General features: G+C 35.0%; 1 protein-coding gene across 1 annotated transcript in view; it reads left to right on the forward strand.

Moving 5' to 3' along the window:
• Positions 1–18,348, forward strand: part of DENND6A (DENN/MADD domain containing 6A) — an 86,226-nt gene extending 67,878 nt beyond the window's left edge. Inside the window, 11 exon segments of the mRNA XM_010851929.1 lie at positions 1,887–2,066; positions 2,574–2,669; positions 4,692–4,786; positions 9,268–9,333; positions 9,421–9,485; positions 10,057–10,146; positions 12,034–12,087; positions 12,194–12,303; positions 12,510–12,612; positions 13,978–14,052; positions 14,900–18,348. Of these exon segments, the coding sequence (XP_010850231.1) occupies positions 1,887–2,066; positions 2,574–2,669; positions 4,692–4,786; positions 9,268–9,333; positions 9,421–9,485; positions 10,057–10,146; positions 12,034–12,087; positions 12,194–12,303; positions 12,510–12,612; positions 13,978–14,052; positions 14,900–15,031 (1,066 nt within the window). The 3' untranslated portion in view covers positions 15,032–18,348.
• Positions 18,349–24,717: the final 6,369 nt, after the last annotated feature.

Here is a 24,717-nt window from a genome sequence, read left to right on the forward strand (position 1 = left end):
CAGGAAGGGGACGACAGAGGATGAGATGGTTGGATGGCATCACCGACTCAATGGACATGGGTTTGGATGGACTCCGGGAATTGGTGATGGACAGGGAGGCCTGGTGTGCTGCAGTTCATGGGGTCGCAAAGAGTCGGACACAACTGAGCGACTGAACTGAACATATTACTATACTTCAGAGAAAAGCTAGTTTGCAACTTTGATGCCTTAAGGGCATCCTGCGATTAAAGTTAGTTGGTCAGATGTTTTTCATACAGGTCTTTTCCATTTTTCCTTTGCTTATTTTAAAATTTTATATATAAATTATTGTTTAAAAATTATATATATAATTATATACATTATATATTTTTATAAATTATATATATTCTACTTTTCTGTAAGCTCATGATTATTTCAAAATTTTATGTATTTACTTATATAAAATTTATGCATCTATATAAAATTTGGAAACAATCACAAATGTACAGAAAAGTGGTCAGTACAGTACAGAAAACTTTTTTTTCCTAGAACCAATTTATAGTCAGTTGGAGACCTGATGCCCCAATCATCCCTTAATACTTTAGTGTCTATTTTCTACAAATAAGGACTCAGTGCAGCCATAAACATTGGAAAATTAATAATGATAATACCATCTACTACTGAGATCACATTCAAATGTCGCCAGTTGTCACAACGATATCTCGTTCAGAGTTGTCTGTTGCATTCAGTTGTCATGTGTTTTCAGTCTCTCTTAGTCTGGAACATTTCCTCAGTCTTCCTTTCATGCCCTGACATTCTTGTGGATTACAGGACAGTTATTTTACAGGAAGTCCCTCAGCTTAGGTTTGTCTGGGGTTTACCTGTGATTAGATTCAGGCTCTCTATCTTTGGTCGGGAGATAACCAAAACTTGCCTTCTTACTGATAATGCTCACTTTGATCATTTCATTAGTTTGGCGTTCCCCAGCCTTCTCTATCGATATTTTCCCTTTTGTATTGTTTTTATTTTTGTGGTTTTTTTTTTTTTTTGCTCTTCCTTACATATCTTTTCTTGCCTTTGAGTAGTTAAAATTAACTTTCCCTAACTTCCAGCTCACAAATTTGTTTCATATTTTTATACTTAAAAGTTACTTGTTTTTTTTTGTTTTCTTTCTTTTTCTTTGTTGTGTGTATATGTTTTCAACTAGGTAGATCAGTTGTGATTTTTATAAATAGATAAGTAGTTTTCCTCTAATCTACTAGGAAAAATTTTGACCTGGCTAGGAGGAGATGTAACTTAGGCTAGGTAATGTCCCAGAGTTTTGTTCCTATATGCTTCTGTCTAATTCCAGGGCTACTATAAAAATGTGCAGCATTTCTGTAGGGAGAGGATCTTCCTAGGAAATCATTCTGTTGTTTGGCATTAGAACCCCACTCCATTGTGATTTCTTTTCATCCATCCTTTAATGATGAAAGCATTAACATTGAAATTAAGTACATCTAGTAAATATCCTTTAGAAAATTAATTTTTTCTTGTTTCCTTCAACATACTTAAGAAATTCAAATGTAACAAAGCAGTATTGATAAACTAGATGTACCATCAGTTCAGTTCGTACCGTATGGTATAGTAATTTAATAATTATCTTGTATGCTTTTATTGTTAGCCATTCTGTGTGTCAGTATATTACATTAATATTGTAAATATTTACATTAAATTTTGTAAAATTAAAATTTACATTAAATTTTATATTTAATTTACATTTAATTTTGTAAAAATTGGAATAAAATCACTATATATTTTATGTGGATAAAAGGAACTTATATCTCTATGCATCACCATATTCTGTGTAAATGGATTTGTATATCAGTTCAAGGTATATATAGCTATAAGAATTGTATCAATATGAAGTTTTTAGAATCACTATATAGGAACTTAAACCTTGAATGGATAAGTAAGACTGTCTCTTCTGTGTAAACACCTTCCAGGTGTTTCTGCCCAGTTTTCCTTCATAGTCAGATGCTTTGGGAGCTGGTGCTGTTGGGTGAGCCCCTTGTGGTCATGGCACCGTCACCATCAGAGTCTTCAGAGACTGTATTGGCACTTGTTAAGTGAGTATATTTGGTTCCTGGTGGTGATAGTTACAACACTTTACCATCTGTGATTGTTTGCACATTCATTGCATCGATCTACACAATAACCCTGTGAGAAGGTAGTACTCACTATAGCACCATTTATTGATGAGAAAATTAATTCAGGCTCCATTAGGGCTGGAACCATGTTTTGTTTTTTTTCTGAATAATAGGCATGCTCATACACTCACATAAAGTTGGCACCTGATAGATACCAGTAGTGCGAACAGTCAGTGTCTAGTAAAACGCATGTAGTTAGTGAATGACAGAGTCAGAGTTTCACCCAAACTTCTCTTAAATCCAGTGTGTTTTCTGTATTTTAGCCACTCGGTAATTACATATCGCCATTGTCCTGAAACAAGCTTACCATTTATTGAAACAGATAATGATCTCAGTGGGGTAAACTCTGTGTATAGAGGTTTTATAGTTACTGTGTAGGGCCTTTAATTTCTGTCCTTTGTTTCACATGTGTTTCTTGCCTCACAGCTGTATTTCTCCATTAAAGTACTTCAGTGATTTCCGACCTTATTTCACTATTCATGATAGTGAATTCAAAGAATATACTACCCGTACTCAAGCCCCGTGAGTAAACAAAATAACTTTTATTGACTAAATATTAACCTTTATAACCAAAGCATTTAGAATTATTTTTGGTAATAATTTAAAAGTTTAAAATTTGAACTTATTGCGAGATTGATTTTGTAAAGGTACTTTTGAGGAGCAGCTGGTAATAATTTCACATTTCAAGAGTCAGTATCTTATTTTCTGTAAATGATCTGCTTTACCGGTGGAAGCCATAATTGTTATTAATAGCTAGCTACCCAACTGTAGTTTTAGTTCTCTTTGTTCTTTGCTTCACGACCTCTTACAGTATCAGTTATCTTTTCTTGCTCTGTAACTTCCTTTTCCTTCCCCTTCCTCATTGAATCACCATACAAACATATAAAAATTCTTCTCAGTCTATAAAAGGGGAAAAAAAAATATCTTGCCTTTCCCTCTTAGCTCTTGCTCTATTGCTCACCTTTTTTTTCATAGCCTAGTTTCTAGAATAACAATAAAAATTTCCATTTACTGTCTCCACTTCTTGGTTTCCTAGCTGCTTCTCAATTCATTGCAAGTTGATTTCTTCGTCTCTGCTGAAGTTGTTTTTGCTGAGGTTAAGAAGACCCTTCTCACTGCCTTGAACCTGTGGACACATTATTGCCCTGTTTTTTCCTGCCTTCCCTTTTCTCATGACATTGAATCCACTGACCTTGAAAACACTTTAATCTTTGATGCCATCTCACCTGACTGTCTGGTGGTGCACTCAGTCTTCTCTGCAGACTTCTCTTCCTCTGCCAACCCCTTAAATGTTGGTGTTCTCCAGTATTGTGTTCTGGGTTCTGATTTCAGACCGATAATTCTTTCTGAACAGTCTTATCTGTACCCACGGTCTCTGTTAACCCCTACATAATGAGGACTGAAGTTTGTCTTCCTAGTTCAAATCTTTGCAAGGTCTCGACCTCTATCCAAGTTTTTGTTTTTGTTGTTTTTTACTGTGTTGCCACCTGGATATCTTAATGGCACCCAAAACTAAACATGTTCAAACTGATTTCTTTTTTGTCTCCTCATTTTTTCCCCTAGTTCCATGCCTCTTCCTATTTTCAGGAAGGAATGGTACTTCTTTTTACTTAGTTATCAAAAACCTGAATTGTCATAAATTTCTCCTTTTTAATATGCTCCACATAAAGTTTACCCAAATTCTGCCAGTTCAACATCCTAAAATATCTCTCATAAATTTGTTATCTTTTTCCAAAGCTCTTTTCCTAGTCTTACTATTTCTAGTCTGTTTCATATCTGCTGTTTCTTTTCCCCAAACTTCTTCCCCTTTTTGTAGAGCATTTTCCAAATCCCCCACCCAAGTGATCTTTCTAGTAAGTACATTTTTATTTATGTAACATTCCTCTATTTGGTTCTCTAGTAGCTTCTGTTTGCCTACAAGATAACATCTAAATTTCCTAGCATGTAAAGTTGGTACTTAGTGATCTGGCTAGCATCTGCCCATCTGCTTTCATTTCAGACTGTTCACACTTCCGGCTTTGTGCTTTAAGAGTGCTGAACTATATGTAGTTTTACAAGTAGACCATGATCTCACTTCATGTCTTTGCACATACTGTTCATTCTCATGTATCACTTTTTTTTTATACCCTTGACAAAAAATTCCTGTCATAACTTATATACTATTATATATCAACTATACTTCAAAACAAAACTCCTATTCATCTTTCATATCTCTGTACACATGTCATTGTTTCAGTGAATCTGTCCTTTAGTCCGCTGGCAGACATAGTTTCTCCTTTGTAATTCTTGTACGTTTTATATCACCTTCACTATATTCTAATTTCTGATATTATAATTGGGTATGTATACCCTTTTTCCTGTGTGGTTTAAGAAAGACCGTGTCTTTTCATCTTTATATACCTCATGCCAAAAATAGTGCCTGGCATGTAGTTGGTACGTAGTACCAGTAAAGGAAAAGATTGTCTATTGTTCACTCAAAATAAATTGTAAACTGATGGGACATGCGTTTTTTGGTGACTTTGGCTTTGTTCTGTTTTTATGTAGACCCTCAGTCATATTAGGAGTGACCAACCCTTTTTTCGCAAAAACACTCCAGCACTGGCCACACATTATTCGAATAGGAGACCTTAAACCTGCAGGTAAAGTTCTTGGTGTTCTTGTTTTAGTGTGTAATGTGGATGAGCAGGTTTGTTTCTTCCTGTTTGTTTTCATTGCTTGGTTACTTTTTAGTTATGTTGATGGCAAACTTCTTTGAGACAACTGGAATAAAGCCTTTAAAGGAGAGCATGACTTCCAGTTAAAATATACAGGTTCTTAAATGTGTAAGCCATCATGTCCTCCTACCAAAAATGCACCTACAGTGTTATATGAATTATAACAAAATGAAACCTCAAAAATTTGAGCTACTTTTTATATATATATTAATATAAGCCCAATTAAACAAGATTTTCCCAACACTACTTGAATAAAACCTTAAAGAAAGTTCAAGTTACTCAGTTTAACACAAAATTCTCAACTAGGAATTGAAAACAAGAATTAAACATTTTTGTGGTACTGATACTGATTAAAGAAGTGGCCACAGGCTGTGCTTTCACTGAAAAAAAAAAAAGACATGTAGTACCTTTCTGTGGGCTTCGCTTGTAGGTCCATCAATAAAGAATCTGCCTGCAATGCAGGAGACCGGGATTTGATTCCTGGGTCAGGAAGATCCCCTGGAGAAGCCAATGGCAATCCACTCCAGCATTCTTGCCTGGAGAATCCCATGGACAGAGGAGCCTGGCAGGCTACAGTCCACGGGGTAGCAAGAGTCGGACACGACTGAGCGGCTAAACCACCACCACCTTTCCATGGTGCCTTTCCATTCATGTTTAATGAATGTTTATTAAATGAGTAAATAAATTCTAACCATTGGCAATTTTGTTAACCTAAATGACAGTTTAGTGGTACCTCTGACATTTTCTCACTGGACATTCTTGAATTTTCTATGCAAATAATTGAGATGTGAACTGTCCAAAATGTTCTTTCAATGATATTATGATATGTTACTTATTAAGACTTTTCTTTTGGTATTATGGGTATTATATTTAATACATTATTTATTTATTTTATAAAATATCCTTCCTGGAATATAAATAAATCTGATAGACATATTAGAGTCAGGAAATAACATTTTAAACCCTGTTATTTACAAATATTAGACTCAATCTTAGACTGAAATCCTTAGAAGCCTTAAGAAATAGGGGAAAGGGCAAAGGACTTTACCTTGACAGTCAGTTCTGTGTGACCTTTAAACCTTGGATTCTTTGTCTGCTGGGAGAATTAAACACAGTACTTAATTCATGGCACTCTGGAAATGTCAGTGTCATGATCCTTTGACATTTCATTAGTGTTCTGCCTGATAATTCAGAGCACAGCAGTGACCAGAGTCTTATCTATGAGAAGATATGGAAAGTTGGTTTTTATTATAATTTAATCTTGATATTTACTTTCTTATTTTAGTCCTATTAATCTATACCATTTGATTAATTGTAACATAGTAGACTACTGTTTCGGAGAAGGCAATGGCACCCCACTCCAGTACTCTTGCCTGGAAAATCCCATGGATGGAGGAGCCTGGTGGGCTGTGGTCCCTGGGGTCGCTAAGAGTCGGACACGACTGAGCGACTTCACTTTCACTTTTCACTTTCATGCTTTGGAGAAGGAAATGGCAACCCACTCCAGTGTTCTTGCCTGGAGAATCCCAGGGACGGCGGAGCCTGGTGGGCTGAGTCGGACACGACTGAAGTGACTTAGCAGCAGCAGCAGACTACTGTTTATTGTCCTTTTTCAATGAGAAAAGGCTATGTGTTGGGGATGTAAGTATTATTATTAGAAGCTTTTGAAAAGATCATTGGTAAAGTAGCATGAACTGATGAGCCTGCTTAACTTTTTAAGAAAATGCCAAACTGTTTTCTGCGGTGGCCCACCATTTTACATTCTTAACCAACAGTGTATGAGGGTTCCTATCTCTTCATGTCACATCCCTGCCAACATTTGATATTATCTCTTCCTTTTTTTCTTTCTAGTGGGTTTGAAATGATGGCTTTAATTTGCTTTTTCCTAGTGACTACTGATGTTGAGTATCTTTCCATCTACTTATTAGTCATCTGTATATCTTATTTGTGAAATGGTGGTTTAAATCTTTTGTCCATTTAAAAATTAGGTTCTTTGTCTTCTTTAGTTGTAAGAGGTCTTTATGTATTTTGGACACAGGTTTTTCTCAGATACATGATTTGCAGATTTTTTCTCACCGTATTTGACTTCTTGTTTTGTTTTCTCAATGATGTCTTTGGAAGTGCAAAAGTACTTAATTTTGATGAAGTCTAGTTTATCAGTTTTCTTTATTTCTTTTATGAATTGACCTTTGATGTTTATCTAAGAACTTATCTAAGAACTTGTGCCTAGCCTAAAATCACAAAGATTTTCTTCTATGTTTTCTTCTAAAAATGGTATTGTTAGCGCTTATATTTAGGAACCACTCCAAGTTAATTTTTATGTATGATGTGGGGTTCAGGGTATAACATCATCTTTTTTTTGCACATTGATATCAAGTTGTCTTAGCATCATTTGTTGAAAAGACTGTTCTTTATCCATTGAATTGCATTGATACCTCTTTTTGAAAATTGATTGGCCATAAACATAAGGTTTATTTCTGGGCTCTTGTTTCTGTTTCATTGATCTTATTTTTATACCAGTATGTCTTGATTACTATAATTTTATAGTAAGTTTTGACATCAGGAGATATAAATCTTCCACCTTTCCTATTCTTTCTCAAAATAGTTTTGTCTCTTCTGGGTCTATTTTGGCTGTTTGCATTTCCATATACATTTTAGGATAACCTTGTCAATTTCTGCGCATTGGGCAGAAAACAAAAAAGGTAACTGGAATTTTGATAGGAATATATTTGGTTACAACGGGGAATATGTAATCAACTTGGGGGAGAAGTGCCATCTTAAAGATACTGAGTTTTTCAGTCCAGAAACTTAGACTGTCTCTCTGTTGTTTAAATATTCTCTAATTTTTCTCAGCAACATTTTGTAGTTTTCAATATACAGGTGTAATTATGATGTTAGGTGTAGGTTTTTCATAGATGTCCTTCATCAAGTTGAGGAAGTGCCCTTCTGTTCCTACTCTGTTGAGAATGAGTATAATGAATTGGTGTTAAATGTTAAATGCTTTTTCTGTATCTGTGGAGATCATCATGTGGTTTTTGTCCTTTTTAATAAAGTATATTGAATTAATTGATTTTTTTAATGTGAAACCAACCTTACATTCCTTAAATAAATCCCATTTGGTATATAGTCCTTTATTATTATTATTATTATTGATACAAAGAAAAGTAAATACATTTTCCTGTTCTGTGGGTTGTCTTTTCACTCTCTTGATAGTATCCTTTGATGCACAAAACCTTTTAAACTGTGACGAAGTCCAGCTTGTCAGTATTTTCCTTCATTGTCTTTGGTTTTGATATCACATTCATGAAAATCCATTTATCTTTTAATTTAGGAGTATTGGGTATATTTCTTGGGATATTTTTCCTTTCTGCCCATTGATCTTGAGACCAAGACCACTGCAAATTTCTCCACAAGTTATAAAGCTTAACAGGTCTGCTTAGAATCCTGACTTTGAAAATTCAAGACTATCTAAGTGGATCAGTAAAACTGCAGAAAAAGGATGTTCTGTCCAATTAGGTGGGAGGGCATAGTGAAACTGAGATTTTGCTCCCCTGGGCCCAGAAGCTTGTAGCTTTATGAGAAATATATATGTGTGTGTGTGTATAGTTTTAATCCTGCAGAAAAATCATTCCTCCTGTTATAAAGGGATTACTGTACCTAGTTTTAATTCACCCAAATCCTATTAAATGAAGAAACATAATGCTAGGATAATGGTACTTAACAAGTATTCCTCAAAGAGAAAGTAATTCTACTACTGAATATTGGATCAAATTATAAACTGAATTTCTAACTAGAAATTGGGTTTGATGATTTCATGAAAGGTGAAACATTTCCCCTCAATGTAGAAGAGTCCACTTGTGGCTCAGATTGCGGTTGTGCCTTCCACTGTCGCCACCTGGTGGCAGTGTTTCTACACTGCAAAAGCAGAATTTGGGGCCGTACCAGGAAAAATAAAAACAAACTTTGAATACTACAACTGCATATTAATTTAGGAGTTGCTTTCAATTCTGTTTACTCTTAAATGGTATTATGTTTGACATCATATTCAAAATGCTATTTTAGTCATGTTCCATATACTTAGCACAAAAGATTTTAAAGCTTGAGTGATGAAAAGGGAAATTTTAAAGTAATGATCAGTATTAATGAAATCAAATATCCATTTTATATAATTTACACAGGTTGTTTCTGTAATGTTGTTATAACCCAGTGTTGCTTTTATCCAGTTTCAAAGTACTAGAAATAAACTCTTAAATATCAATCGATGTTAACAAGAACACCTTAGCTGCAGCATCCCTGACTAATAAGTATTAAATAACAGCCAGTGGATTATCAGTCTTAGAACATTCCAGTTTTGTGATATGCAAAATTCAAATAACTACAAGAATCTTTATGATGTTTCCCTTCAGGTGAAATACCTAAGCAGGTTAAAGTGAAAAAACTGAAGAATCTAAAGACTCTGGATTCTAAACCTGGTATTGACTTTTACTAATTTTTAAATATATACTATATAGGTAAATGGGTCCTACTGCTTACCTTCTTTTCTTTTCTTTACTTCTTAGGAGTTTATACTTCTTATAAGCCATATCTAAATAGAGACGAAGATATCATAAAACAATTACAGAAGGTGATTACTTGCTCATGTATTAATTTAAATGTTCTTACTCAGGTATGCAATATCCAGTAAGGTAATATGTGCTTTATGTGCAATCACGTGAAAAGAGGTCTCTCTTCTGAATGAATGCCTCATAAAAATCAGGAGACTAATGTAGCAGCAATTATGGGCTAGAAATATGGGGGTTCAGCTACCAACTAGTGCCAGTCTTCCTGAAAACTTAGGAATTACAGTGAAAAAGTTATGGACTGTACTATGAGGTAGCTTAGTACCTGACAATTGGGATAGTTAGCATTTTTTTGGAAAATACATAGTATTAATACAGCAAGTATGAAATAAAGATAGTCATTGTGAGTTAATATTTTAAAGGATGGGATGAATATCTTATATTCTGTTCTAAGGATTTTTTAATAGGATATTGCATAGTGAATTTCACATTAAATTACTTCAAGATGAAGTTCTAGGTTTTTTTTACATCAAATAAAAGTCCATAAATTTTTATATCAGCTAAGCTTCTATAATCGTTCATTATTTTCTATTCTCTGACACTAGAGTCTAGGTTCTCATTTTTCCCTCTTTTAAGGGTGTTCAACAGAAGCGTCCTTCTGAAGCTCAAAGTGTTATCCTCCGACGCTATTTTTTGGAACTGACACAAAGCTTCATCATTCCATTAGTAAGTTAGCATATGTATTTGCTTAATTTAATGACTTGTTGAAGAGCACATGATGTTTTTTCCATCCACCAAAACCTTATCTTAAATTGTTTTGGTTGCTTATGTGTGTAGTAGTTAAAATAGAGTTCTTTGCAAGACACCCAGACTCTTGGTTCTGGTAATTAATTGTGTAATTTTGATAAGTCACTTCCTCTCCTTGACTCTCAATTTCTTGATGTGTAAAATGTGGCTAATTATACTTTTGTTAAATACTTCTCAGGGTTGTGAATCTTAAAAGATAATCATTATGAAATGTTATATAATTATTGCATTTTGCAGCTTAAAATGTTCTACTGGAACTTCTTTCTCTGATATTATTTTCTTGAGCATAATTTGATATATCTGTTAGCATGTAGTTCTATGATGTAGTTCCTTATGTGTCCTGTTCATTATCTTTTCCTCAGTCTGTCATATAGTAGCACTCATTCAATAAATATTTATGAAATAAATGACTAGGTGATATGGTTATTCAGTGAAATTCAGTGGAGCATCATGTTAAATTACTAAAAGATGCCTCACAGTATAAAGTAATAACATGATGTAGTCCTGGTCCGGAGACTGCATCAGAGAGAGACTCATATAGTTGCTAATGTAATCTGTCTAAGAATACTGTAGAAGGGAAACCTGGAAATCTTTGCTATTATACTTTGGGAAGAAATGTTCTCTCTGGGTCTACAGATGTCAGGTTATATTGTTCTATTTCAGTCTGCTTATTTAGGCAAGTGAACTTGACTGTAATGCTTAATTAAGAGCATGGGCTAAAATCAAGTAGACCTGAATTCAAGTTCAATTTGTATGAACTTGGGCAGGTTATTTAGCCTTTCAATGCTCAGTTTCCCAGTAATACCTACCACAAGGGATGGTTGCAAATATTAAAAGAGATCATGCATGTAAAATGCTGAGTAAACTTCGTGGCACACAGTTACTTGATAAGGTTAATTATTATCATTAAAAATAGATATTTCTGGAACTTCCCTGGGGGTCCACTGTAGTATAAGACTTCACCTTCCAGTGCAGGGAGTACAGGTTCAGTCCCTGATCCGGTAGCTAATACCCCACATGCCTCTTGGCCAAAAAGCTAAAACATAAAATAGAAGCAATATTGTAACAAATTCAATTAAGACTTAAAAAAAATAAAAAGATAATGAAAAGTAGTTTCTTGGGTTATCTTAAATTTAGTTAAATTTTTATTAAAAGTCTGACTTCTCAATTGAGTCTAAAGTTAGTGTATCTATTGAGAGGAGTGATAGTGTTGTTGATCTCCATTGAAAGAGCATACGATAAAAAACTAGGAAGCGTCCACTTTCTTTTTTTTTTTTAATGTTTATTCTTGGGTCTTTCCTGGTGGTCCAGTGGTTAAAAATCCACCTTGCAGTGCGGGGGACACTGGTTCGATTTCTGGTCTGGGCAGATCCTACATGCCGCAGGGCTGCTAAGCCCATGCTCTGGAGCCTGAGAACCGCAACTGCTGAAGCCCATGTGCTCTAGAGCTTGTGCTCTGCAACAAGAGAAGCCACCACAATGAAGAGCCTGCACATCACAGCTGGAGAAAGTCCACACACAGCAAGGAAGCCAAAATTAAATAAAATGTTAAAAATACTCATTTGTTTATTTGGCAGGGTCTTGCGTTGCATTCAGGATCTTTAGTTGCAGCATGTGGGATCTAGTTCCCTGATTAGGTTAGGGATTGAACCCAGGTCCCCTGCACTGGGAGTGCGGAGTCTTAGCCACTGGACCACCATGGAAGTCCCATGCCCACTTTTTTTAAGTAGGTCAGTTTAAACATTTTTGAAGACATCTCTGGGCAAGAAAAGCTAACCTTGACTAACTTTTTTTCCTTGGACTTAGGAAAGATATGTGGCGAGCTTGATGCCTTTGCAGAAAAGCATTTCTCCGTGGAAGGTATAACTATATTCCATTAAATTCCTATATCAGTTCTCTAACTACAATTAACTTCTGTGCCTATATCCATTTTTAATCTTTAAATTCAGTATGTCTTGTTTTCTAGAGTCCACCCCAGTTAAGACAGTTTCTTCCAGAAGAATTTATGAAAACACTTGAGAAAACAGGACCTCAGCTGACCTCTAGAATAAAGGGCGACTGGATTGGACTTTACCGGTTAGTGCCCCCCCGCTTTTTTTTTTTCTATTTCATCCATCTCTAGATCTTTATTTAAAAATGAAACAAAAAACTGGACTTAAGTATATTCTTTAAAAAAGAATTCATTGTTTCATATGGTTTTCCTAGCTATAGGTAGAAAAGGTATTGAGGTAAGGAAGTTAAGTCATGTCAAACTTTGTTTTTTTTTTTTTTTATTTTTATAGGCATTTTCTAAAATCTCCAAATTTTGATGGTTGGTTCAAGACCCGGAGGAAGGAAATGACCCAGAAACTGGAGGCACTCCATCTAGAAGCTCTTTGTGAAGAGGTTAGAAAACAGCGTGTTTGTGTGATGATTAACAGCTATTGAAGATAACTCCATAGAGACTGGAATGTTCTATTTTTATCCACTACTTTATAAATAGTAATAGCTAACTGTTCTAGATCATGTGTGATGTGCCGGGACTGTGCAGATGCTCGAAGTGGATAAAGTCTTTTACTCTTCACAGTTCACTGAAGTTGGTATGTTATGATCTGCTTTAGGGTACATTTGAGGATTACAAATTAAGTGATTTGCTTCAGATCACATCACTGCTAAGTAGTGAAACCAGCAGTGTGCTCGAGCCCGCTTGCACTGGCTCACAAGAGCTACTTGTGTGCATCTTTTCCTAGTTCTGTATTCAGGGATCTCAGAATGGTAGCTTGAAATCAGCTACAGAGGAACACTTACACCACAGAAACTGGCAAAGCTACAAGCTAAGAGACTTTTCCTGGAGAACCGGTTGTTAAATAGCATACCACTGGATGAAGTTAGGATTCAAATCCAAGCAGTCTAACTTGATATCTTTTCCACCATGCCTTATTCACCTTTCCTAGTTATTATTAATACATTTTTCCTGTATTTGGACTTTTCCACATTCTATAAATTGTCAGAAGACTATTTTAAGTTAAGCTACTTTTAAAAATATAAAGGATAGAGACTTCCCAGATGGTCCAGTAGTTAAAAATTCGCCTTGCAGTGCAGGGGACATGGGTTTGATTCCTGGTCATGGAACTAAGATCCCACATGCTGCAGAGCAACTGAGCCTGTGCTCCACAAGTGCCCTGCAATAAAAGATCCTACAGACAAATAAAATAAATTTTTGTTAAATATACAAAGGATAGTCTCAAAGTGTGTTTAGCTTGAGGTGGGTTAACCTCAGTTTTAACTTTCTAATCATAAACCCCCAGTGACTTTCAGAAAAAGAATACCATGAAGATAACCACAGATAAGCCCAGGAAGAGATTATTTGAAGATACGAAGTTTATATCCAGGAATATGTTCATATTCACAATTATCTTAATGTTAGTTCATGTTCCTTATAAATTACTCACTACTTACGGGTGGGGGTTAGTATTGTATCTTAAGTTCCAAATTTGTTTTTCTTGATTGATCTAAAAGGAGCACTTCAGAAAGGAATTTCTTACATTTCTTACATAATATTTTACTTCCAAATATTAGACAGTCATTCTGGCTAACATCAAAAAGTATCTGATTCTCACTGTCTCATGTACAGAATTATTCTTAAACTGTAATGCTGTGTCTGGGTTAAAACCCTGTTCTCGTCCTTTCCAGTAGTTTTGCCTATTAAAAGAGCATGATTTCAATATTATTTTGAGTATTTATTCATTTGGGATTTGTTTATTCTTCTAGGACTTACTTCTCTGGACCCAGAAACACACAGAAGTAGAAACAGTGGACCTTGTATTGAAGCTAAAAAATAAGCTGGTATGTAGCCAAAACGGCCAAAGATCCATAGGGTTATTTTGCTCTCATTTGAGGTGGTAGTCTGTGATGTATCACAGAAGTAAATTTTTAAATGAGAGGACCTGTGATTGGTCGGTTGATTATGATCTACTTGAGTGACAAGTATTTTCAGTCCAGTGACGGTTGATGGTCACTGGACTGAAAATACTTGTCACTCAAGTAGATCATAATGAAGCCATATATATATATATATATATATATATATATATTTTTTTTTTTTTAGTTATTTACATGGAGTCTAATGAGCTTTACCGAAAACATTCTGACATATTTAATACCACATGGTCTGTGCTGGTATTATCTATGTTAGTATTACATAGAAGTTTTTTTTTTTTAGAAGTTTTTTTTTTAACTCAACAATCGTACTGTTAATGTGTCATGTTCTTTGCTTTTTTTAAGAATGCTATGCTATGCTAAGTCGCTTCAGTCGTGTCCAACTCTGTGCGACCCCATAGACGGCAGCCCACCAGGCTCCGCCGTCCCTGGGATTCTCCAGGCAAGAACACTGGAGTGGGTTGCCATTTCCTTCTCCAATGCATGAAAGAGAAAAGTGAAAGTGAAGTCGCTCAGTTGTGTCCGACTCTTAGCGACCCCATGGACTGCAGCCCACCAGGCTCCTCCGTCCATGGGATTTTCCAGGCAAGAGTACTGGAGTGGGGTGCCATAGCTTCTGTTAATTCTGGTCTCAGTCTGAAGTTTTCAAATCTTTGACCATTAATCAAATCTTTGACTGTTTATTTAGAGAATATACTGTGTTAATCCAGACACAAAAGATAATTTAAATGCTTCCCAAATGTTCCTTATATAGTTACAGGCTGACCGAGAGCATTTACCTGTGAAACCTGACACTATGGAAAAGTTACGGACACACATAGATGCAATTATCTTAGCATTGCCAGAGGACCTGCAAGGCATATTGCTCAAAACAAGCATGACATGATATTTGCCAAGATTTTCCAGCCAAAAGGATTGTACACCATGAAGCATACTGACATTTCAACCAGATGCACAAGCTGTCTCGGAGTGGAAAATAGCGGTGAATGCTCGCTACAGGGTTGAAAGACTATACTGTATAAACAGACATTTTTAGTGCATTATTTTTAAAAACAGATATCTGTGGTGGTTCCACTTTAATACTGAAACACCGAAAGGCATTTCTATATTTTTAATCATGTTCTAAAGTGCTCTTATGAGAGACCTGTGGGGCCATCAGTTTAAGTGATTCCAAACTGCAGTGCTGGCATTGCAGGTATTTTTTTAAATTGGTGCTTCTTTGCCCAATCATGTTAAAACTCAGGGGGATATAAAAATAACATTCACACTGGCTGTCTTCTTAAGAAGAAGGATAAGACTGAACTGTCAGACTGTAGTTAGAAGTGATTAATGCTTTTGTAGTGCCTTCCGTGGTCCTACATGTTTCACAGAAGCCCAGCTGCTAGTCTTGAAGCTTTTTCTTAACTTTATTATAATATGTAGTTTTTTATAAGGCGTTTTTTGAGTAATCATTGCTTAAAAATATATTTTTTGCCTCCTATTGTGTTTATTATTAGTGGCATTGGTGTTTTTTTAAACTGTCATATAGGTTTCATTTCATTATTTTCTATACCATTTTCAAATTTAATCTTAGTTTCACTGAAGAGAAGAAGGCATCTAATATTAATTATGGAAAAGTTTATTTCCTCTTACCCTTTACTAATTGAGCCTGAGTTAATTGGCTTGGATGTCTTTCAAAGACATTCTAATTACAAACCTCATAATCAGCTATTTTTATAAACTGAACTGTTCCTTTTTTAAAGGCATTTTTATACCTTTTGTGTGATAGTCATTTGAGTGATTCTAAGATTGATTTTTAGCATTATTTGTTTGGTAGGGTTTCCCCGCCCCCCCAAATTAATATTTCTCAGATTACTTTCCCTGCTGTTGACATGGGAACTTTTGCCTGAATCACTGTTGTATCTAAGCTAGTTTTGTTGTTGTTTTTGTTTGCTTCTGTTTTGTTTACAGTGTACTACCTTGCCAAAAATAGAAGATTGTGGTTTGGTAGAATAAGGTTCTTTCCGTTGGTGTTTGAATAGGAGTGTCCTGAAGAAGCCACTATTTAAAATAGGCATCCATGACATAGCACATATGTGAATTACCCTTTACATATCCAAATTTGGTTGTAGGTTGTAGAAGAAATGGCTTCAGGAGCTATCTCTTAGTCGCTATTAATATAACTCTTAAGGGCACTCCCAGCCTAAGAATGGGTCCTTGGTGTATGTAACTGTGGTCTTCTATCCAAATGTGCCCTTTTCTCATGGATGTAGGTCTCTTGAAGCATACCTCAAAGTCATGGAAAGAATACTGCATTTGAAAGAAGTCATTTGCCTTGGATCACATGAGTTATTTTGTGAAGCAACAGTTGTCCTCATGGAAAAGGGGCAGCAACTTTTATATGCTAAAGTATTTAATATCTTCCTGGGAAACCTTATTTAGATATAAATGGTCATCTTATTATTTTTCAAAAAGGTGTATTTTAATAATCCTACAATTTATATGCAGTTTGTGACCAGAGTTTGAAAGTGGTTAGTGTCACATCAAGGATCTTTTAAATTATACCACTACAGGATGTATCATTTCAAGTTTATTTTGCACAGCTAAAGAGTAGCAAAGGATGCCAGTTAGCATAATAATTGTATCTACATATTTACTATACTTAACAGAAAACCTAACACATACTGAAAACCATATCTTACTTACCGGGTTTATCTATTAATTTCAAATTATGTACTTGTAAAAATAACTTAAAACTGCATTGGGAACCTGACAAAGACTGAGTGATAACTTAATTTTTTGTGTGATTTTTAAAGTTGTCTTTTTTTTTTTTTTTTTCTGATGAGACCTTGTTAAGATCTAAAACCTGCCATTTAATGTTTATCTTCACCTCACCAGCGTCAGAAGGAATCACTGCTTTCAGGGTGTTGTGTAATGCCTGTTGCCTTCTGCTTTCAGTGAAAGGGGTTTTGAGAAGGCATTTATGGTCATTACTGAAAACCTAATTAAAGGCCTTGGATTTTAAAGCTGTTGGATATTTTGTATTATTTCTGAGTAAGATTGGAATGCTTGAAAAAAATGCAGGGTAAATGGAACTTTTGCATTATGGGATTCCTTTTAGTTTCTAACTTATTTTTCTGAATTCAAATGAAAACCTTTTTCTGCTTACTTTATTATGAACAGGTGAATGCTCCATTTTATTAACAGATCACAGAATTAAGTGATTTCATATCTTTCCTACTAGTGTATTGAGTTTTGTGAAGTGTTCTGATGAAAAAAATTTTAGCTTAATAATCTAGGTATTGTTAGATTCTCCATTTTCTGCCTTTTCTTTTTTAACCTTAAATCTCAAATTTCATTTCTTTCTCTTTTTTGCAAGTAGCTAGTAAATAATACTATTCTTTGGATTTTATTTTTTAATAAAATATATTAGATGTTCCTACTTCTTGAAGTTACTAGGTAACATCCTTCAAAGTAGACTATGAAATATGTTGGTATATTTAAAAGAAATGCCCGTTGAAATGTGTCCTTTTTTTCTCATTTGCTCATAACTTACCTCACTTATTTTTATACACCTGAATTTTACTTTCTTCAAGCATAACTTTAGGGGAAAAAATTTAACTAACTTTCTAATATTAGTCATTTAAAAACAGATAGTTCAAGAGGAAAAACCATGTTAATTCATAGTAATGAGTAAATTATCACAAATAATTTAGCTCTTCACATATGCCACCTACAACTTGGTTGAATTATGGTATTTATTATAATATCAATAGAAATTAGCATTTGTTAATAGAGCTCCAAGAATTTTTTTTATTCTTTTTGTTTGTTTGAAATAGAGTTTGACACAAGATACAGAATCATGATTCCTAAAATTTATCCTGCATCTAACTAGTTTTTAGTAAGATAAGCTTAAGGTTGATGGTTGACTTAATGAAATAAGTTTATGACTTTTATTTTGCAGTTATAATACTGCCTGTCTAATGAGGCACAAATGAGAAAAAAAAAAAAGATGGCAGTACAATTCTGCTATATTTTAGTCTTTCGTGTTATTTCTGGACTTTTGAACACCAGCCTTTCTCTTACCCATTAGTTGAAAACCATGCTGCTATGCCTTTCTTCAAATTAAGATTAATGTTGTCTAATTATCTTAGGTCTCATTCCATTTTGCTAGTGTCATCACTAGGCTTGGGTTCTTTTGTTTATTTGTTTTAATTACTTTTTATTAGAGTGTAGTTGATTTACAATATTGTGTTAGTTTCTGCTGTACAGCAAAGTGTATTAGTTATACATATATACATATCCACTCTTTTACAAATTGTTTTCCTATATAGGGCATTACAGAATATTGAGTAGCGTTCCCTGTGCTGTACAGTAGGTTCTTATTGGTTATCTGTTTTATATATAGTATTGTGTATATTCAATCCCAGTCTCCCAATTCATCCCTCCCCTCCCCTTTCTCCTTTAGTAACCGCAAGTTTGTTTCTTATATCTGTGACTCTATTTCTGTTTTGTAAATAAGTTCCTTTGTACCATTTTTTTTTAGATTCCATATTTAAGTGATATCATATGATATTTGTCTTTCGCTCACTCAGTATGACAGTTTCTAGGTCCATCCATGTTGCTGCAAAGAGCATTATATCATTCATTTTTATGGCTGAGTAATATTTCAGTAATCCTTCAAAGAAGGTATGTACCACATCTTCTTTATGCATTCATCCATCAGTGGACATTTAGGTTGCTTCCATATCCTGGCTATTTTAAATAATGCTGTAATGGCTCTTGGGGTCCATGTATCTTTCAGAATTATAGTTCTCTCTGGGTATATGCCCAGGCATTGTATTGCAGGATCATATGGTAGCTGTATTTCTAGTGTAAGAAAGCTCCATACTGTTCTCCATAGTGGTTGTACCAATTTACATTCTACCAACCGTGTAGGAGAGTTCCCTTTTCTCCACACCCTCTTCAGAATTTATTGTTTGTAGACTTTTTGATGATGGCCATTCTGACCAGTGTGAAGTGATAGCTCATTATAATTTTGATTTGCATTTCTCTAATAGTGATGTTGAACATCTTTACATGTGCTTTTTGGGCCATCTCTTTGTCTTTGGACAAATGTCTACTTAGGTCATCTACCAATTTTTTGATTCGGTTGTTTGCTTTTTTGATAGTGAGCTGCGTGAGCCGTTTGTGTATTTTGGAGATTAATCCCTTGTCAGTTGCTTCTTTGCAAATGTTTTCTCCCATTCTGTGGGTTGTCTTTTCATTTTGTTTATGATTTCCTTTGCTGTACAAAAGCTCTTAAATTTAATTAAGTCTCATTTATTTATTTTTTTAACCTTCATTACTCTAGGAGGTGGATTAAAAAGAATCTTGCTGTGATTTACATCAGATATTTTCCTCCAAGAGTTTAAAGTATCTGGTCTTGTATTTATATCTTTAATCCATTATGAGTTTATTTTTGTGTGTGACGTTAGAGATTGTTCTAATTTCATTCTTTCACATGTAACTGTCTGGTTTCCCCAGCACCACTTACTGAAGAAGACTGTCTTTTCTTCATTGTATGTTCTTGTCTTAGTCATCATACCATTTCTGCTTAGCCATTAGAAAGCTAAACGTCATGAGTCCCTTATCTTTTTTACTGTTTCTCATATTTTTCCATATCCACCAGGATGAATACTTTGTAGTATAAATTGCTTCTATATTTAGATGCTTTTGAAAAATAGTAACTTTATATTCTGGAGTTACCATACTTTCTATTAAGTGAGTGAAGGAAGCTATTGAAATGATTGATTTTTTTGGTATTAATTTTTATTGGAGTATAGAGCTTTACAATGTTGTTAGTTTCTACTGTACAGCATAGTGAATCAGCTGCACATATACAAATATCCTCTTTTTTGGATTTCCTTCCTATCTGGGTCACAGCATAGTATTAAGTAGAGTTTCCTGTGCTATATGGTAGGTTCTCATTAGTTACCTATGAAATGATTGATTTTGATTGAACGAAATGGGTAAGTATTTTACAGCCAAAGGCTCTGGTGATAGAACCCAGAAAAAAAATTTTTAAACAGCTTTATTGAGGTATAATTGATGTACAATAAACTAAACACAGTGTACAATTTGATGTTTTGACATTTGAATACACCCATAGAACCATCAGCACAGTCATGATGGGAACATATCTGTTCACCTCAGATATGTTCACCTCATATCCCACCTCAGATTTCCTTATGCTTCTTTGCACTCCATCCTGTCTCCCTTCCCAATCACTGATCTGTGTTCTGTCACTATAGATTGGTTTGTGTTTTCTAGCGTTTTACACATGGTATATACCTCTTTTTTTGATCTGGCTTTTTTTTCCCCTAACATCTTAAGATACTATTTATTTGTCTCCCCTCTGTTAAACCCTGAACCAGCCCCTTTCCCCAGGCTCACTGGGGATGTGTAGGAAAAGGATTATACAAGTCAGATTAGACATGGGAGAAAGAGAGGACTCCTTAGCATGTCCAAGAAGATGGAAAAGACTGTCACCAGGAAAAAGAAGTCCCATGACCTCCCAGAATGGCATAGAAGAAGAGCTGTTGCATCAGGGAAGAGTTCCTGGAATAAGCAATGATGAGGCTCCCAAACAAAGTCCTAATCCCAGCCACCCCAACTGTGGCAGCCCCAGCCCCAGTATATTTGCCTGCTGTGTCAATGTCCCTAAAATGGCACTTCTTTGGAAGTTATGCCTAGGGATAAGTAAGGTCAAGAGCCCCGAGGCTGCCAAGCTGCTGAGGCTCTGATCTGTCAGCATCTTCAGCTGTTTCATCACTACTGCAGCCAGTGATCCACTTACAGGCACTCCTGACGAGGGGAGTGAGCGGCTGTGGCAGGAAAAGTGGCTCCCAGTGCGGAGAGTGATCTCACTTCCCTCTCATCATAATTGAGATTCACTCATATTGCATGTTTCAATAGGTGATTGTTTTGTTTTTATTGTTAAGTAGTATTCCATTTTATGACTGTAATACAAAATTCTTATGCACTCAGCTATTGATGGACATTTGGGTCCTTTCTAGTTTTTGTCTGTGAAAAGTTAAACTCCTGTGAACACTCACAGACAAGTCTTTGTATGGACATATATATCCTTTTCTCTTGGGTAAATACCTTGGAAGCTGAATCAATCGTGGGTGCATGTTTAACTTTTCAAGAAATTGCCAAACTGTTTTCCAGAGTGGTTGTACTAATTTGTTTCCACCAACCGTATCTGAGAGTTCCAGTTTTTGCACATCCTACTCAACACCTGGTATGCCCAGCACTTTTAGATTTAGCAATTCTAATGACTTATACTGTTGTTTTATTGGGATTGTAAGTTTCATTTCCCTAAAGACCTGTGCTGTTGAACATCTTTCCATGTGCTTTCCATTAGTCATCTATATCTGTTCTTCGATAAAGTATCTGTTAACAATCTTTGCTCTTTTTGAAGACTGAGTTGTTTAATTTCTAGTGGTTGAATTTTGAGAGTTCTCTCAAAATTCTTGATAGAAGTTACTTTTCATATTATGTGGCCTATAAAATTTTTCTACAGCTTTTGGCTTTTTTTTCATTTTCACAACAGTGTCTTTTGAAGAAGCAGAAATTTATGAATTTCTACACAAATTCCTGCTGGAATTTTGATGGGGATTATATTAAATCTCTGGGTAAATTCTTAATGTCCTCTGATCTATGGACAAAATACATGTCTCCATTTATTTGTGTCTTATCTAATTTCTTAGCAATGTTTTGTTGTTTTCAAGGTACAAATCTTTCACATCTCCTGTCAGACTTAACCATAAGCCTGTTGTATTTTTGATATTGTTGTAAATGATGTCATTTTATAAAATTCAATTTTTAACCTTTCCCTAAAAAGTCCCAGCTCAGAATTCTAACATATACTTGTATATTGATGTTATATCTCACAACCTTACTAAACTCATTAATTCTAGTAGCTTTATTTTGGCATGGTCCATCATATTCTTTCTTCAAATTTTTATTTATTTTTGGTTGTGCTGGGTCTTCATTGCTGCACAGGCTTTTCTCTGGTTGCTGCGAGTGGGAGGTGCTCTCTAGGTGCGATGTGTGGGCTTGCTGTGGTGGTTTCTCGTTGCAGAGCGTGGGCTCTAGGACATGTGGGCTCAAGTTGCAGCTGCCAGGCTTTAGAGCACCGGCTCAATAGCTGTGGCACATGGGCTTAGTTGCTCTGAGGCATGTGGTATCTTCCCGGATCAGGGATCAAACCCATATCTCCAGCATTAGCAGGTGGATTCTTTACCATTGAACCACCATGGAAGCCCTCCATCATATTCTTAACATAGGAGATCACGCTGTCTGTGAATAAAGAATGCTTTACTTCACCTTTCCCATCTGGATGGCTTCTGTTTAGTATTCTTGCCTGACAGCACTGACTGGAACCTCCAGTAGAATGTTGAGTAATGTTTATGAGACTAGACATCTTTCTTATTCCTAATCTCAAAAGAAAGCATTCAGACTTTTATTATTAGGTGTGATATTAGCTGTAGGTTTTTTGTAGATGTCCTTTATGAAGTTGATGAAGTCTTCTGTTCCTAGTTTGCTGAATTTTTATCAGGAATGGACTTAAATGCTTTTTCTGAACTATCAAGGTGATCATATCATTTCATTTGGTTTTGTCTTCAGTTTGTGAATACGATTTATATGTTAACACAGAATGACTTTTGAATGTTAAACCAACTGTATTTCTGGGATTCAGCCCCAGTTGGCCTTGATATGTTATCCTCTTAATACAGTTTTGGATTTGATTTGCTAAATTTTTGTTTAAAGTTTTTGCATCTGTGTTCATGATGGGTATTGGATTATAGTCTTCTTGTAATGTTTGTCTGGTTTTGGTATCATGCCTTAGAATGAGTTGAGTTTGTGTCAAGATGGTATCATTTCTTCATTAAAGGATGGTTTGTGAGAAGGTGTTTGCAGTTTCAATTTTTAAAAAATAGATACAAAGCTATTAACATTATCTATTTCTTCTTGAGTATGCACTGGTTTTCTGTGTCTTTCAAGAGCTGTGTCCTTTTCATCTAAGTGGTGGTATTTATGGGTGTAAAATTGTTCATAGTATTTCCTTGTTAGTCTTTTAATATCTGTAGAAACTGTAATGATGTAAACTTTCTCATTCCTGATATTGGAGGCTTATTAATTTTATTCATCTTCTGTAAAAGTCAATTTTGGTTATATTGATTTTCTCTGTTTTTCTGTTTTCCATTTCATTGATTCTTACTTTTGTCTTTCCTCTCTTCTCCTTACTTTGGTTTTAATTTGCTCTTCTTTTTTTCAGTTTCTCAAAGTAGAAGCTGAGGTCACTGATTTGGGACTTTTTCTCTAACATAGGTTTTTAGTGCTATACATTTTCCCCTAAGTACTGCTTTAATGGCATCCCATAAATTCTGGTTATGTTCTGTATTTATGTTCATTCAGTTCAAAATACCTTATAATTTCCTTTAGGACTTCCATGGGTTATTTAGAAGCATTATTATATTTCCTTTTTTAAAGAACTATTTATTTGGCTGTGCCAGGTCTTAGTTCTGGCACACAGAATCTTTTTCAGTTGTGACGTGTAAGTTCTTAGATGTGTCGTGTGGGATTTAGTTCCATTAACAGGGATGATGGAACCTGGGCCCCCTGCATTCGGAGCATGGAGTCTTAGCAACTGGACCATCAGGAAGGCCTATGTGTGTTATTTCCTTTATTTACATATTTATAAATCTTTTGAAAATCTCTTTCTTCTTTGTTTCAAATGTCATTTAATGTGGTCTGAGAATATACTTGGTATGATCTGAAAATTTAAGGTTTGTTTTATGGCCCAGAATACAGTTTATCTTTGTAAATGTTCCGGGTACACTTGAGAACAATGTGTATGTTGCTGTTCTTGGGTGGAGTGTTATATAAATGTCAGTTAGGTCAAGTCTGTTGATAGTGTAGTTCATGTTGTTGATTTTCTGCCTTCTTGTTCTGTCAATTATTAAGAGAAGGCTATAGAAAGATCTTGATCAAATTGTTAGATTTGTGTATACTCTGCTCACATGTCTAGTCTGATATTAATAGAATTCCAGGTTTCTTGTGACTAATGTTAGCATGATATATCTTTTCCATACTTTTAACCTACCTGTGTTTTTATATTTAAAATACTTTTGTAGGTAAATATAGCTCTTGGTTTTTTTTTCCTGGCCATGTTGCACACCTTGTGGAATCTTAGTTACCTGACCAGGGATTAAACCTGCGGCACCTGTAGTGAAAGCACCAGGTCCTAAACACTGAACTGCCAGAGAATTCCCTAGTTCTTGCTCTTTCATCCAATTTCACAAATTTTATTTTTTTAGTTGGTATAATTATAGCATTTACAATTACTAATTATTGCTATGGTTACATTTGAATCTGTTATCTTGCTATTTGTTTTCTATTTGTCTTATCTGCTCTTGTTCTCCTTTTTTTCTTCTTTTGAATTACTGGACTACTTATTACCTCATTTTATCTTTTTTGTGTGATTATTAGATATAACTCTTTTTATTTTTATTTCAGTGTAGTTGCTTTAAGATTTATACTATT

This window comes from Bison bison, unplaced genomic scaffold, assembly GCF_000754665.1.
Source record: "Bison bison bison isolate TAMUID 2011002044 unplaced genomic scaffold, Bison_UMD1.0 scf7180017864304, whole genome shotgun sequence".
Classification (NCBI taxonomy): Eukaryota; Metazoa; Chordata; class Mammalia; order Artiodactyla; family Bovidae; genus Bison; species Bison bison.